This window comes from Malus sylvestris, chromosome 12, assembly GCF_916048215.2.
Source record: "Malus sylvestris chromosome 12, drMalSylv7.2, whole genome shotgun sequence".
NCBI lineage: Eukaryota > Viridiplantae > Streptophyta > Magnoliopsida > Rosales > Rosaceae > Malus > Malus sylvestris.
This window is the reverse complement of record NC_062271.1, coordinates 20,066,363-20,082,289: the sequence shown is the minus strand read 5'-3', so window position 1 is coordinate 20,082,289 and position 15,927 is coordinate 20,066,363. Positions and strand designations below refer to the sequence as shown.

The window sequence follows — 15,927 nt, the reverse complement described above, 5'->3', positions numbered from 1 at the left end:
AAAGAAAACACCTAAACGCTCCAACGATCCAAGTTGGACAGCAAGCACGTCCAAGCACTTTCCTTCCCTTCCTTTGCTACGGCACAAGGTGTTGGTGAGTGTTTGAAGGTTTGTTTGTATGGAGGAATGGATGTGAAGATGAATGGATGTGTTTAGATAAAGGTTGTGTTGAAATGGGAGTGAATGATCTAACCAAGTATGAACTCAATTTATGTTACACATATTTCCTTTTATAGAGGAAGTGCATGGCAATGGAGGGGAACATGAAGTGGTGTAGCAATTGAGTGCAATGATGCATGAAAGCTGAAATAATGGAGGGAACAAGGAATGGTGTAGCAATTGAGTGCAATGATGCAATGTAATGATGCATGAATCTGAAATGATGGAGGGAACAAGGAATGGTGTAGCAATTGAGTGCAATGATTCAATGTAATGATGCATGAAATCTGAAATAATGAAGGGGACAAGGGTGATTATGCATGGCATGGGTGGAAAGGTGAGTAAGTGGTGAATCAATGAGTGCAAGGAGGTGAAAGGATATTGTGCACATGGTAGACAAAGGAAAGGAAGTGGAATGATGCAACAAATGAGTCAATGGAGGCAACATAGATGATGATGCACGACATAGGAATCCAAAGGGAGTGCAATGGTGGTGCACGATAATGATGAAAAGGTGAATGGTGGAGTGACAACCCTTTATAGCTGAGCTCTTTGTCCTTTTTACATTAATTCTTCTTTCTCTTTAACACATTCCTAGCCTCTTTAGTCTTCAATTTTTTCCATCCACCTTGCTCCATGTATATGCTATTCATTCCAAGCCCAAAACTGCTCCAAAATGCATCTTATTGCTTTATAAGGCCTATGGACCTACAAACACACGAAAATAGCTTAAAATACATAATTAACTAAGAAATAACAACATAAATGCATGAGAACAAGCTAACTTAGTCTCATAAATATGCTCATATCAGGCCGCAAGGCCCAATGGGATTTGAATGTCGAGCCCATTAACTCAAGTTGTATGACAACTTGAAAACACTAAGGGCTTGAAAGCCCAATGAACCATTAATGGCCGATCATATAGAGAGGGGTAGTGAACTTAGCTTAATTTCTTGCCACTCCATTGTGAGGTGGTATAAGGGCAACTTTATAGCCATTTCATCCTTAGGGTTTCTTTTGGAGAAAAGATGAGAATACAAGCTCCCTTTTCTCTCTATGAGGCTGGCCACCCTAGGAAGGTTTTACTAGCATCTAAATCTTCTGAGGTCACTCATCTCCTCATCACTACTCTCCTTAGTGTGGAGACTTAGAGGTTCCCTTTTTTGGGAACTTGGAGAATCCATTCTACCATCCTCATCTAAGAAATCCATGGAGCTAAAAAGTAAGAAATGAAGGCCCTATCTCTAGGGTGATTAGCCTTTGCTTATGCAAAGAGGAATCAACAAAAGTATAATATTTCTCAACTCACTTTATTCTTGAGTTGAGTCTTGGTTCACCACACTCACTAAGCCTTGAATTTCATGGCTAAAGTTTTGTTTTTGAGTGCATACAAGCATGATTCCACCTTTAATTGTTAATTGCATGCTATAGATGTTGCTCAAATGAACTTGTTTTCAGAAATATTTCCTTCACCATACCCAACTTATATCTATTGCTCAAAAGGCATTAAGGCTGCCTTTGAGAAAGAAGCTTTATGATGTACAATTCAATGAGTTGCAAGAGCTGGTAATTGCTGCCACAAAGTATGAGAGGTTGCTGATTGAAGAACAAGTAAAACACTCATCCAATGTGCCTCATTTCTACAAGAATAAAGCTGCAATTCACCAAGTAGAGTTTGAAGGAGTAGAGCCAGAAGAAAGTGATGGTTATGGAGGAGAGGGAATTGAAATGTGTACAACAGAGATGACTACTCCTTTTAAACCATTAATGGTAAAGGGGTTTGTCCAACCAATCAAGGATCAGAAAGTGGTGATGAATGATGGTGGATTTGTCCCTATGAAACCCCCATACCAGAGTTATTCTTTTGATTTAACTAAGGCCTCGGAAATATATGAAGAGTTGGTGTGGTCAAGAGTGATTGTGCTCGACAACACCAAAAATATGTTTAAGTCCGAAAAATTAAGAGGAAAGAAGTATTGCAAGCTGCACTATACCTTCAACCATTCCATAAACAATTGTGTCCAGTTCAGGGACTAGATACAATACCTCATAGTAAAGGGAAAATTGCTCTTAGAGAAACCTCAGGCTAATATGATGACTGACACAAATCCTTTCCTAGAGGCACCCAATAAACATAATTAACCTGACTTGGGCTGAGAAAGGAAAGGGAAAACCACTTGAGAAGTGAAAGCATAATGAAGGCAAGTTGACAGACCCACAAAATGAGTTATTAAGTTGCCCGAGAAACCCAAAGCAGCCATAGTTAAAGGGCTGGTGTTGTGTAGCAAGTGCCAATGTGAATGTGAGCTAGAAGTGCCAACATCATAAGCTATTATTGATCAAGAATTGATCAGAAAAAGAGAGAAAGAAGGGCAGGAAGCCTTAAGGAGCATCATGTGGGTAGATAAGAAAGAAACCTCCAGAAATGTTTTCCAAAGTTTAGGATGAGACTTTGAGCCAAAAGGCTTGTTCGAGGTTTTAGGAACTATGAAGCCTCCCTAACCAAGTTATAATAATGTCAGAGTGAAAGGAAGAACAAAGAATCTAGTATCCCCAGTCATTAAGAAAGGTTCTGCCCGACTCGGGCAGAAATGGTGTGTAGTGGGGAAGGCTGGAAAAACAGTCAAGGAAATGAGAGCTTCTATGATCATAAGAGTCCAAAGGCAACACAAAGCCCATATGAAATCACTAAAAGTCTTTGATACATCAGAAACCTCTGAAAATGTGAAGTTTGAAAAAATGCCTCATGGGGGAAGAAATCAACTTCAATGAAAAAGCAAAAAATAGGTAGAAAGAGCCAATAGCAAGACTGAGGGAAAGGGGGATCATGTGCCACAAAATCCTCATCTTGGAAAGTACAGAATCTTGAGGAGAGCTCAAGAAGATATGATGATGATGCCAACCCTAAGATGGAGTCCAGAAACAATATGTTTTGGGACTATTTCACTTGAGAGAGGAATACCCTCACCGTTGTTGTTTGAAACCTTTTGTGAAATTCCAGGGCAAGTGCCAAACTTTGGTATAATTAGGGAGGAAGAATTGCCTGAACTAATGTTGCCAAAAGAAGCATAGGCCTAGTTAGATGAGTTTACGGACCATATCAGAGGACAGAATGAGGATTTATCCAGACTTAACAACTTCCACATAAACATGACATATGTATTATCTGCCATGTTTTGCGCCGAACCTGATCAACTTGCCACAATGGAGGGTGATTACTTGACATTAGAACCTATGATGGCACATGTTAGTGTTGAAGAAATAGGAAAATGAGAATCCAGCCAAACATTTTTGCCCGAACTTTCAAGGAATGAGCCCGATAGGGTGTATTCTGATAGAATGGTTTTCAGTCGCCCGAGTATGTCCCTAGCTAATCATCTCAAGCTCATATACGTAACTGCTCATCTGGAAGGAGTACCCTTCAAGAGGGTTTTGATTGATAAATGAGCTGCGATCAACGTAATACCATTGAAACAAATGAAGAAGTTAGGAAGAAGTGAAGAAGATATTATTCCTACTGACGTAACAGTTTCCAGCTTCTCAAGAGCCATTACCAGAACTCATAGGATACTGCCCTTGGAAGTTGACTTGGGATCCAAGCAAATCATGCTAGCTTTCTTTATGGTGGATATTAGTTCCACTAGCTTTCTTTATGGTGGATAGTAGTTCCACTTATGGAGCTTTACTTGGCAGGGATTGGATTCACCAAAGTCTGTTTGTGTCATCTACACTACATCAACAAATTGCAATTTACCATGAAGCCAAGACCAGAGAACCAAGGTTTTGAGAGATGGTAAAGGCTAAATCACGGTTATTTCTCCTTACAGCCAATGTTGCAGAAGCCAGCTTTTATAATCCTAGTGTTGGGATTTTCCAGTGCCTAGGAGCTGATTAGAAAGGCCGCCCGACTAAGGTGACAGCCCAAAAGCTCTTGGAACAAGGATTGTTTCTCAATAGGGAAGACTGGGATAAACCCCATATCTTCCCAGCTCCCCAACACTAGTAATGTCAGAACAAAGAAGAAATGACCAAGTAGTTACAGTCAGGTCATTAATCAAGAGACTGTTGGTATATGGGATAGAGGGGAATCAAGAAAGAGAGGGCTCAGCTTCAAGTAGCCAGAACATAGGAGAAGAAGAGTTTTTTTAGAAAGAGATAGAGGCAGCCATACACATGGCTGAGTGTATATATGACTTGGATTGGCCCGATGACATGTCCGAACGCCTAGAGTCAGTTGAATTTTTGTGTACAGAACCTGGCAGGCGAGCACCAGAAGTACAAGACTTCTTAGAAACCATTGATTTGGGGACTAAAGAGGATCCAAGACCTATACAGATCAGTGGCTTGTTGGAAGCTGAAGATCAGGCAAAGATAGTTAATATTCTGTACGAGTTTAAAGATTGTTTTGCTTGACATTACACTGAAATGCCAAGTTTAGATTCAACCTTAGTAGAACATAGAATGCATATTAAAGAGGGATATAAACCTGTAAGGTAAGCACCACGAAGGATGACAAAAGAGATCGAAAAAAAAGTCAAAGAAGAGATTGAAAGGTTGGTCAATGTTGGATTTATTAGGCCTGCCAAGTATGTTGAGTGGTTAGCCAACATTGTACCTATATTAAAAGCTATAACTAATGTTGTTCGGTGTTGTGTTGACTTTAGAAACATTAATGGAGCCATGCCAAAAGATGAATACCCTATGCCTATGGTTGACCTATCCATAGATGCAGTTGCAAAACGCAAGTTCTATATTTCATGAATGGAAATGCTAGTTATAATCAGATAAAAATGGCTAAAGAGGATTTACATAAAACGACTTTTAGATACCCAGGACATGTTAGAGCATATGAGTACTTGGTGATGCCATTCGGACTAAAAAATGTTGGTGCAACCTATCAAAGAGCAATGAATGCCATTTTTCATGACTTAATTGGCCATAGCATGGAAGTATACATTGATGACATCGTGGTGAAGTCTAAAACCGAAGAATAGCACCTAGTAGACATCAGACAAGCCTTAGCAAGGATGAGGATCCATAAATTGAAAATGAATCCTAAGAAATGTGCTTTTGGGGTAAGGTCGGGCAACTTCTTAGGATTCCTTGTTCATTAAAGAGGAGTAAAGGTAGAAAAAAACAAGGCTCGGGTAATAATGGAATCACCTCCTCCCACCAATAAAGTACAACTGCAAAGGCTGCTAGGAAAAATAAACTTCTTGAGGAGATTTATTGCTAACTTGGCTGGCAAGATTAAGTCGTTGACTTCTTTGTTAAGATTGAAAGATAAAGAAGAGTTCGAGTAGGGCCCACCATACCAAGAGGCATTTGACAGAATAAAAACTTACTTAGCATCTCTACCAGTGCTTATGCCACCTTAGCGAGGGAAGCCTTTAAAGCTTTATATTTCTGCCTCTGAGAAGTCAATAGGAAGCTTATTGGCTTAAAACAATGAATGAGGGAAATAACAAGCAATATATTACCTCAGTAGAATCCCTACTAAGGTAGAGACAAGATATACCTAGTGGAGAAGTTGTGTTTGGCTCTGTACTTCACTGCCTACAAGTTAAGGTATTATATGTTGCCTTACCACATCCACATCATTACTAAGACAAATGTAATCAAGCACATGCTATCAAAACCAATGCTAATTGGAAGGATTGGGAAGTGGATTCTAGCAGTATCATAATTTAGTTTTCAATATGTACCGCATAGAGCAATAAAGGGGCAAGCGATTACAGACTTCTTAGTCGAGCACCAAGAATCACAAGATGAACTTATCAATATCCGAAGGCCTTTAAAGGTGGCCAATCTCTGGATCCCACCAAGCAGAGCTTTCTTGAGCAAAGAGGAATGGATTCAATAAGAGATAAAGAGGGTAACCAGCCTCTGGATCACTCATCGGAGGTTGTATTTTGATGGATCTTGCACTCACATGATGCTGGGGTTGGGATTGTCATCTTTGATCCCCAGGATGTTCACCACTGCTATTCATTTCTCCTAGATTATCAAGTTACTACCAATAATTGAGCAAAGTATGAAGCACTGATAATTGGCTTGGAAATCCTGATAGAGTTAGGGGCAACTGAAGTTGAGGTTTTTAGTGACTCAGAATTAATGATCAATCAGTTGAATGGAGAATACAAGTACATGCATATCACTATGGCTAGTTATTATTTGGCAGCTACTTAATTGTTGATTTATTGGGGAACTGAAATATCAGTCAATCACATCCCCAGAAAATCAAATACAATTGCCAATGAAATGGCGCAGTTGGCATCTGGAGCACATATCCAAGAAAGATGGTTTGAAGTAGATATGGAAACACAAATGAGGAATCTCCCTTGAAAGAGGATTTAGCCTAGATGTGATGACTAAAGTAACATAAATAGAAGATTGGAGAACACCTATTACTCAGTATTTGAAAGATCTTTCTTTCCCCACAAGTAAGAAGAATAGACAACAAACAACTAAGTATATCTTATGGGAGGAGAATCTACTAAGAAAGTCTCTAGATGGATTGTTGTTGAAGTGCCTAGGCCAAGAAGAATCAATTAGAGTAATGGCGGAAATACATGAAGGAATTTGTGGAGCACTTCAAACTGAAACAAAGATGAGGTGGTTGCTCAAAAGGTATGCTTACTTTTGGCCCGAGATGGAGAATGACTGCAAAGCCTATGCCTGAGGGTGTGAAGAATGTCAAAGATAAGGATCTCTCCAACATGTGCCCTCAGTACATTTGAACCATGTGGTCAAGCCTTGGCCCTTCAGAGGATGAGCTATGGACTTCATTGGGAAAATTTACCCAGCCTCTAGCAAAGGACACATATTTATAATTGTCGCGACAGATTATTTTACCAAGTGGGTAGAGGTTTCAGCTGTAAAGACTATCACTTCAACTGCTGTAAAAAAGTTCATTAAAACTAAGATCTTACATAGGTATGGGGTGCCTGAGACAATTGTTACAGACCGCGGGCCATCTTTTATTTCAAAGGAAATAGAGGAGTTTGCAAGTAAGTTCAAGATAAAGATGATCCAATCTAGTCCTTACTACCCCCAATCAAATGGTAAAGTAGAGGCTAGCAATAATATCTTGGTGACTATCATTAAAAGAATGGTGGTAAGTAGTCCAGATAAATGGCATGAGAAATTGGGAGACACTTTGTGGGCTTATAGAACCTCCAAGAGGACAGGAATTGGAACTACTCCTTATGCCCTCACCTTCGGGCAAGATGTTGTGCTTTTGATGAAGATTAATGTGAGTTCAGTTAGAATTCAAAACCAATATGGTCTGCATAGTGAAGAATATATTCAAGCTATGTGTCAAGGAGTTAAAGATCTAGATGTAGCCTGAATTGAAGCTTTAAACAAGATTCAAGAAGGGACGAAAGTCGTTGCCTGAGCTTATAACAAGAAGGTAAAGTTAAGGACTTTCAAGGAAGGAGAGTTAGCTTGGAAGGCAATTCTGCCTCTAGGCTTTGGGAAGTAGAGCCCTAATTGGGAGGGTCCTTTCATTATCAACTAAGTACTGGATAAGGGAGGATATTACTTGGTAGATTTAGAAGGAAACTTGCAGAGACATCCAGTTAATGCTAAGTTTTTAAAAAAATATCATCCAACTCTATGGGATGTCAGGGATTGTTATATTGAGGAGGGTTAGTTGTTTCAAGAAGAATTAATTTTAGATAGTACAGTTAGGACTTCAAAGACTAAGATAACAAGATTATATGAAGAAAAGTCTTTTGTTTCAGTAAGAGAATGATGATACAAAAAGCTTTAATTTAACAGTTTCACATCTTTGGCTAATGCAGCTATCCTAGAATGATAGATTTGGATGATTATAAAAATTCGACCAGGTTCTTCTAGGTGCATATTGTTGTTGGCCAGCTAGGCTTCAGAAGCTTCAACTTCCTAGTTCACCTTCTCCACTTCCTCTATCTTCTTGCAAAAATGATTAGCTAGGTTTATCTTTTCAACCCTCAAAGAAGAGAGTTGCTATTCCAATCTTTGAATTTCAACATTTACCACTGCAATCCTTTCTTCCATGGTTGATCCCTCATTTACCAGCTGCTGAAGTGTGGCAGAAGTCTGAATGTATTTTACATGGAAACACTTTATCCTATTAGATGCCCACTCTTCCCGCTGGTGTTGGTCCCTTAGTGCCCGAAGATTCTCAAAAAAACTGAAAAATGACTCGTACTGAGCCTTTGACAGTAACCGAGCCTTGTAAATCTCGGTCAAGGCCTTCTTAGCATCATAGAAGACCTTGAGGCTGAAAGAAGCAGTAAAGTTACTCTTCATCCAATCCTTAAAGATTTGGCGAGCATTTTGGAGAAGAAGAGACTCAGGGGAAGATGGAGGAGACTGCAACTTGGTCTTAATCTACCTGAATTTCCTAATCAGCTTGGGCAAATATGCCGTTAAAAGAATGGATGTTAAAGGTAGAGGCCTTTCTCCAACACTTTCAGTAGTAGCAGAAAGGGCAGCCTCGGTTGGCAAAAAGGAAGAGACTTAAGAGCAGGAGTAGGAATGGGAGTGGTAGCAGCAGTCTTGGCTTTCTTCTTTGGTCGAGGGATATGAATCCCCATGATCCCAGAAGCTAAGGGTTTAAATTGAATATGGAGGATGACAGTAACTCGGAAAATCTCCCTTGCGCACTAAATGTGGAGGAGTTCGGCCTGAGCCCTTTCTAGGACCCTGTTGCAAACCAAGGAAAACAAAGTAAAAAGAAATACTACAATTTAGAATAAAAGAAGACGAGATAAGGGAAGTTAATATACCTGAGTTGAGCCTGGAGCCTTGAAATGAGGTGGAGGATGAGTTGTTTCTCTTGATGGCTGAGAATGATCATTCTTATTTACTTGAGAAGAAGGAATGATGCCCGAGCCCTCACCAGAGGCTTATAAATATCAAGAAAAAGACAAATTGTTAGTAGGTTAATCTATACAAAATAGAAAACAAAAGTCTAAGTGCTGGTATACCTGATATAGGACTTGAGAAGACTGGTAAGGTGCTTCCATTGCCATAACAGCCTGAGAAACCCATGGGCTAGTCACCTCGGAGACCACAAGGATCTTAAGGACTATGGGCTCCCCAAATGTAGCAGATGCTGGTTGGTGAAACTTATGTATTGGAGAAGACTAAAAAAAAAAATCAAAGAAGAGGATAAATATAAGTAAAGAAGAAAGCTTAAAGACAGGAAGGTTCAAACTGAGAATACTCACCGAGTTACTGTCGTCCTCTATAAAGTGTAGCATCTCCCCAGTCCTTGGATCGAACTGGGAGGTTGGAGTCGCCACCAATGCAGGTAGGGGAGTAGAAAAAATGAGGGTTAAGCTTTGCCCTATTGAAGGCACAGGTTCCCCAACCTTGGTCTATAGAAGAATGGAACTCAATCATTAAATAATAAAAGAAATGGTGAAGTTACAAGCTTAAAGCCAAAAATAAGAAAGAAATATACGTTTGAAAATTTAGCCTGAGGAAAGGAAGTGTTTATTGTTCAGGCTGGAAGAGAAGAAACCTCGGGCTGAAAGATCATTTCTTCCCTGGTGTCCTGTTTCAAGCGATCGGGCAAAAGATTAATGCAAAAGAAAAAGAATGGGTAAACTTAAAAGGGGTGACTTAGGATGCAGGCCATACTTGTAGCTCCTCAAAGATAGAATCAAGAAGCTTCTTGGTTGCTTGAGGCCCTAGTTATGAGGAAAAAGAAGTTATTAGCTCATTAAGTAAAGATTGCTATTAAGAAAAGAGTAGAATAGAGTTAACTTACTAGATGACTTATGTTTCTTCCTGCCCGCGTCAACTGGAGGAGCAGTGGATGACTTGGAAGATTTGGGTGCTCTAGAAGTTTGGGCTTTGGTTCTCTTCTTCGTAAGGGTTGTCCGCAAACCTGGTATAGACAGCTGAGGCTGAGATCGATCCTCGGGCTCGGACTTTGAAGATTCCACCACTGTGGCCCTTGTCCGACATGTTGCCCGAGTCTCGACTATAGGTTCAGCTTCACCTTCATAATCTCCAAACAACTTTGAGAGGTCTTTAGCATCGCCAGCAACATGGCTAGACCCATCTCCCTGTCTCGTGGCTTCGGCTACAGCTTCCTCAAGCACAAGTGCGTCTGCAGCTTTTTCATCTAACCCAACATCCACATTTCCGATGTTACCTTGGGCTGCAAGTTTAAAGTAACCAAGGAAAGGATTATAAGAAAGCAGATTCATAAAAAATCATAAAATACAAGTCAAGAAAATAAAAGATACCTATTAAAAGAAGCTGGTTCTTTTGGTAGACCACTTCCTTCCAGCTTTCAAGCTCGTTCAGCTTGGGATATGACTTAATGCTGAGTTGCCAGAAGAGAAGGTCGTGAGACTCTCTAAGATCCTTTCCATACTTTTTGGTCCACTTGGTAGGAGAGTACATTTAAAGTTTAATGCCTCAGGCTTTCAGGCAATCTTGCTCATGATTTCAAGACTACGTCGAGCTGCACAAAATGTAATTTCTGAGGGTGAGCAAAGGCGGTAGGAGGTGTCACAATGAATAAAATCGAAGAAGGGCATTGGGATGTCATGTCTAAACCCCAATTGTCTAGCGTAGAAGTTGGGGTGGTAAACCTACAACCCGCATTCATAACGATCGTTACAGACTCCCTATGCCAGATCCCTTGGGTGGATGCAGCTGATGAATTTCTCCTTGCAAAATTAGCTAGCGTCATCCCCGAATGCATCTTGGAAGGCTTGGTCGGAGAACTAGGGATACCTCCTAAGTACTGAGGCTCCCCACTCCAAATCTGCCTGAGTTCGGCAAACTCTGAATAAATACCAACAAGAGAATGTGGAATGATTGGTGGGAGAAGCTTTAGCTAAGATGCGAGCAAGAGCCACACCTTCGGGGAATTCTAGGTTAGGTGAAGCTTAGGGAAGTACCACTGGAGCCACAGTTGTATCATCCAGGTCGGCCCGTTGAGATTGGTCTTAAAGGGCTCGCCTCTGGTCATCTCGTACAGAAGGTGGTAGAGATGGGCAAGAAAGAAGGGGCTCGTGGCCACGTCATTAAAAGAATGGAAGGCCTCCACCAAGGGAACCCACTCCAGTTTTACTCTATTGGACTTGTTAGGGAATATATGGTTGTTGAGCCAGTACAGGAGAAAATACATGTGCTCAAAATCTCTATTGGCAGAAGAGGAAGTCGGGCCAAAGCTCTTCTTAGCAAATCGGATAAAGACGTAAAGGAGGTCACATATCTCTTAAAGGTTGAAGAATTATACTTCAATTGAACGATGGAGTTAGAATTGCCATAGCCTTCAGCAATCGCATGAGGGGAAAGACCAGTCGTGGGTAACGTCCACGACCCTGCCCGAAGACTTAAGCCATGTCGAGGATGGTTGGGGACATGGAACCCATCCTAAAATCAAAAGTGTTGGTCCCTGAATTCTAAAAAAGAAGGGTTGTGGTCAGGAGCTCGGACTTGGCAACTATCGTGACCTTTGAGAGTATTATCAGCTCATAGATGCCATTGTTCATCCATTTCTTCTTGAAAATTGGCTCGATTTCACTCACCCATTGTGTCAATTGGAGTGAACTAGTTAGCCTTGGGCATATTGTTTTCTACAGAAATTGGAACCTGAGAGGTCCACGCAGGCCCCAGGGAGTGCATTCCCCTTCCTCAAAGAAAAGAGAAGTATTCAGGCCAGCCCAAGGGTGATGTAGGCTGTTGAGCAAGCGACGCATTGTGGCAATCCCTTCACCAGTCTCGTACGAAGATTGATTTTGAGCAGCTTTGGTGCCATCAAGTTAGGAAAGAAATGAGAAGAAAATTGGGAATAAAGGGCAAGAACTAGAGACTAAGAATTCTGAGAAATTTGGGGATTCTGGAAATTCAAAGGATTAGGATTACTAAGGTAATTTGGCTGAGAATTTAAGTGGAGGTTTTATAGTAGGCAGTTAGTTAACGTTGGAAATCATGGGTTAGTGCAAAGGTTTAGTTAACAAATGGCTATTTTAAATGGTGCAAGTCTCGAGTGAAAGCATGCAACGGTTGTTTAATCATCATTAACGCCTCAATTTGCAGACTCAATAATGATTAAAGGGGGCACTGTTTGGGTTAATATATGAATATTGTGCTTAGATGAAGGGAAGCCCAAGGATGCCAAGTTAAAGGATGACTTGCCCGAAGCCCAACATCGAGTCCAAAAGCAAACTAAAACCTTCTCAGCCAAGACACAAGCCACATGTCTATGACTAAAGTGACAAGTGATGGAGACTAGCCTACTATCAACCAAAAAACACTTTCCAGTGGCATTACAAGTAAAAAGTTGATGACTCACTACCCTCCAAGAGCTTTCGGGCAAAAGCAATGTCCTGACTCTCGAGCCAAATCGCTTATAAAAGGAAGAAGAAAAAACAGAGACAAAAACACTCAACCAATCAAACTTACAAACTCTGCTCTCAAGCCAGTTCGTACTATTCAAGCTGAAATCAACTAAGATTTAGTCATTTTAGCTATAGTTTCCTTAGAAATACTTTTTTTTTTTTCTCTAGTATAAAAGCTCTGCTACCATTCACAATGCTGTAGTATTGATTCTCTCATGTAAACCTGTTTACCAACTATCCTTTTTTAGCATACAACCTCTGTAAAACCAAAGAGAAGTGGCTGTAAAAGGTTCGACCTTGTCAGACAAGGTGAAATCTTGCCCGAGTCTCTTTGTTTGTCCTCTAAATTAGTAGATCTATCATTTAATACACTTTTTAGCATGTATTCAAGTCATTTCTACCTGTTTTTCTATTTTAAGAGTCTCATTTGCATCTGGATTTGGTTAACTTAATGGATATGTTTTCATTAAAGAGCAATTTGGTACCAAACAAATGACTTAAAATGGCTATGGACTCCCTCCATTCGAAGATACGAGACCATGAACTAAAAGTCCTTATTTATAAGGCAAGAAAAGAATTTAATACATATTTAACTCATCTGTGACAATCCTTTAATAATAAGAAGTTTGAGTAACTTGGGACGCAAGTAATCGACTCATAACACATTTGTTCTACATCTGCTATACTGAGATAGCAGTGGCACGCTTAAGCATTTAGTTAGTTTTGATTGCGAACCTCAAGGCCTATACCTAAGGCCCCATAAAGGCACATTTCAAAACTAATTTCAAGCTCTTATTGTAGCACACAAGACAAGCAAGGGCTCGACTACCAAACATACACATCCAAAATATCATTCCCTTGAGGAGTTGTGCTGAGGTCTAGAGATCTTATCCAGAGAAATCTTTGCTTGAACAAGTTGAACCTTGAAGTGCTAAGGTAACTTGGAGAGGAGGAGGTACAGTGTATGGGTTAAGGTTGTAGGTCGAAACCGGTGCGTGGATTGCCTGCTGAATGGCGTGGGGAGCGCAAGGTGCGATGGTATAAGGTTTAGTTATGTAACAAACTAACATGTGTGCAGGCAGGGGGACCCCACTTGTCACGTGGACAGTAGGTCATTGGCCACGTAGAAGAGACAAGCAAAGGGCTGCGTGTGGAATCTCCTCTAATCCCCTCTCCACCAATCATCGTCGTCCTCCCACGTGGGCATTGGAGCCCCCACACCCAATTCCCATATGACATCACCGAAGAACTCACCTGCGCTTTTTATTTGTTTATTTATACGATCCACCCTCATGATTTTTCTTTAACTCTAACCGATCAGTTGTTCACTTTTTATGATCATCCAGCAGCTGCCTCTTGCCCCTCGAAATCTCCCACTCTCCCCCTTCTTCTTTTCAGTTCTCCTTTCAAATTCTTCGTTGTTCTGCAAGACTTCTGCAGCTGGGGTAGCAAGAACTTTAGCTATTTATATATAAACATGGGAGACTCTTCTGCTTCATACATTCACTTGGTAAGCCTTGTTGTAATTTTTATGAATTTTTTTTCTACTTTGTCTTGATCACCAAGATGATATATACCTTTGATTCGATATATAGAATATGTAATGATATTATCTGAGAGCTGTTATTATCACTCTAAAATGTCACGAGCAATTCTCAAAATTTAGTTTTCTTCCAAATACACGAAGAGTACATAATGATTTTTTTTGCGGTGTTTTATTTTTCGATATCTTGTGGGGAAGAAAATTAATGGTGGCATGGTGACATGCATGATTATATAATTAGGTGCACCATTTAATCGAGGAGTGCATCATATTTTATATGAGCAAAGAGGAGTGCATGGAGGCCCTCTCTAAGCGTGCAAACATAAAACCCATCATTACCTCCACAGGTCTCTCTCTCTCTCTCTCTCTCTCTCTCTCTCTCTCTCTCTCTCTCTCTATATATATATATATATATATATATATTATGTTACAATTGTCCTTGCATGGGATTGAATGGTTAGCTAATTAATGGATTAACTGATCAACTGCAGTGTGGAAGGAGTTAGAGAAGGAGAACAAGGAGTTCTTTGAGGCCTACAACAAGAGCAGGGAAGCTAGATCCTCTGAGATGGTCACAGAGCAAAGAAGCCAGAAGATGCTTTTTGATCTTTCTCAGAGCGGCGACAACTCCACCACCACCGATGACGGCGGCGATGAATCTGATCAGTAGTAGATCCCTTGGTTTCTTATGCAGAAAACGATCGATAAGAGATGGCCTTTTTGGCTTCAATTGCTATTAATTAATCTGTAACATCAGGGAAAAAAGTTGCTTAAAACGACAGGCAAAATAACAAGTTGTCCAGCACAACACAAGGGCAAATACGGACGGCGCATACGACGTATCGTGTAGCAGTCATCAATAGTAGTTGGGAATTGTAATTTGTAAACCCTTGAGAGTGCGTGGGTGGCTGGGGTTAGCTTACGTGCACACATGTCAGAGCGCGATGCGTCCCATTTGTGAAAAATTTCCAGACGGGACTGATGTGTACATATTAAATTCCAAAGCAATGAGTTTTTTTTTTTTTTTTTTGACAACTGGAAACATATAATTCCAGGACGAAAGCCAAACGTACAAGGGAAGTCCACGATAGGGGCAACAAAGTAACATACACATGAGAGGGCAGTGCCGGGGTTAGGAACAATAAGACGCTGCCAAAGAAGCAAGCATCACCCCACAGCACCCTCCTATCAAAAACCTAAAGCAATGAGTTCTGCAAATTCTTTTTTCCTCCTTTCTAAGCTTAATTCTCATTCAAATTATTTCATCTAAAATATAAAACATTGTACATAAATAACTTCTCATTTTTTTTCGCATTTTTATTTCACGAGATATTCTACGCTAAAGAGACAGAAAAAAAGTTTACACTCACAAAGCAATGAATTCACGAGCAATGCCCTAACTACCTGATCAATCACGAATCTCCAAATTTATTGTTCAGTCAGCTTTGGTTATTGGGCTATTTCGTTTTCTTTCTTGTGTGAATATGTATTAATAGCATGGATGTGTTTGTTTGTTTTCTCCAATAATTTTGGGTGTGGGTCATTTGAATTCGTCGTCACCCTACTTTTTCGTTTGAGTTCGGCGGAGGACCGAGTGACATCAACGTTTTAATTCTACTAGAATCTTTCCATAGCTGCACGGCTATGAATTTATGTTTGATTTTTGTCCACAATATTATAATTAATTAGTATTGGGTTAGGGATCCGGTCAAATGTATAAAAAGTATCGATCTAGATGATTTGAAAACGAATAATATTAAGGAGATCAAATTTTGTAAATCAAATAATGTGGTTGTTGATGATTGAATTACTACTTTAAGTGTTGATTAACGAGTTTCTTTCCTATTTATGACACATAATTTGATT

The 15,927-nt window shown here is 40.2% G+C and overlaps 1 protein-coding gene across 1 annotated transcript; it reads left to right on the top strand.

Annotated features, from left to right (window-relative positions):
• Positions 1–13,813: 13,813 nt before the first annotated feature.
• On the top strand, positions 13,814–15,087 carry LOC126592088 (uncharacterized). The gene is made up of 3 exons (XM_050257845.1): positions 13,814–14,028; positions 14,303–14,408; positions 14,553–15,087. Exons 1-3 carry the CDS (start codon positions 13,996–13,998, stop codon positions 14,729–14,731), a joined length of 318 nt encoding a protein of 105 aa, XP_050113802.1. The 5' UTR covers positions 13,814–13,995; the 3' UTR covers positions 14,732–15,087.
• Positions 15,088–15,927: the final 840 nt, after the last annotated feature.

Excerpts from the sequence above, each read along its gene's own strand:
- LOC126592088 (XM_050257845.1), top strand. The coding sequence starts at position 13,996 with ATGGGAGACTCTTCTGCTTCATACATTCACTTG. Across the intron at positions 14,029-14,302 it reads CTGCTTCATACATTCACTTG|GTGCACCATTTAATCGAGGA; the intron begins GTAAGCCTTGTT and ends TTATATAATTAG. Across the intron at positions 14,409-14,552 it reads ACCCATCATTACCTCCACAG|TGTGGAAGGAGTTAGAGAAG; the intron begins GTCTCTCTCTCT and ends GATCAACTGCAG.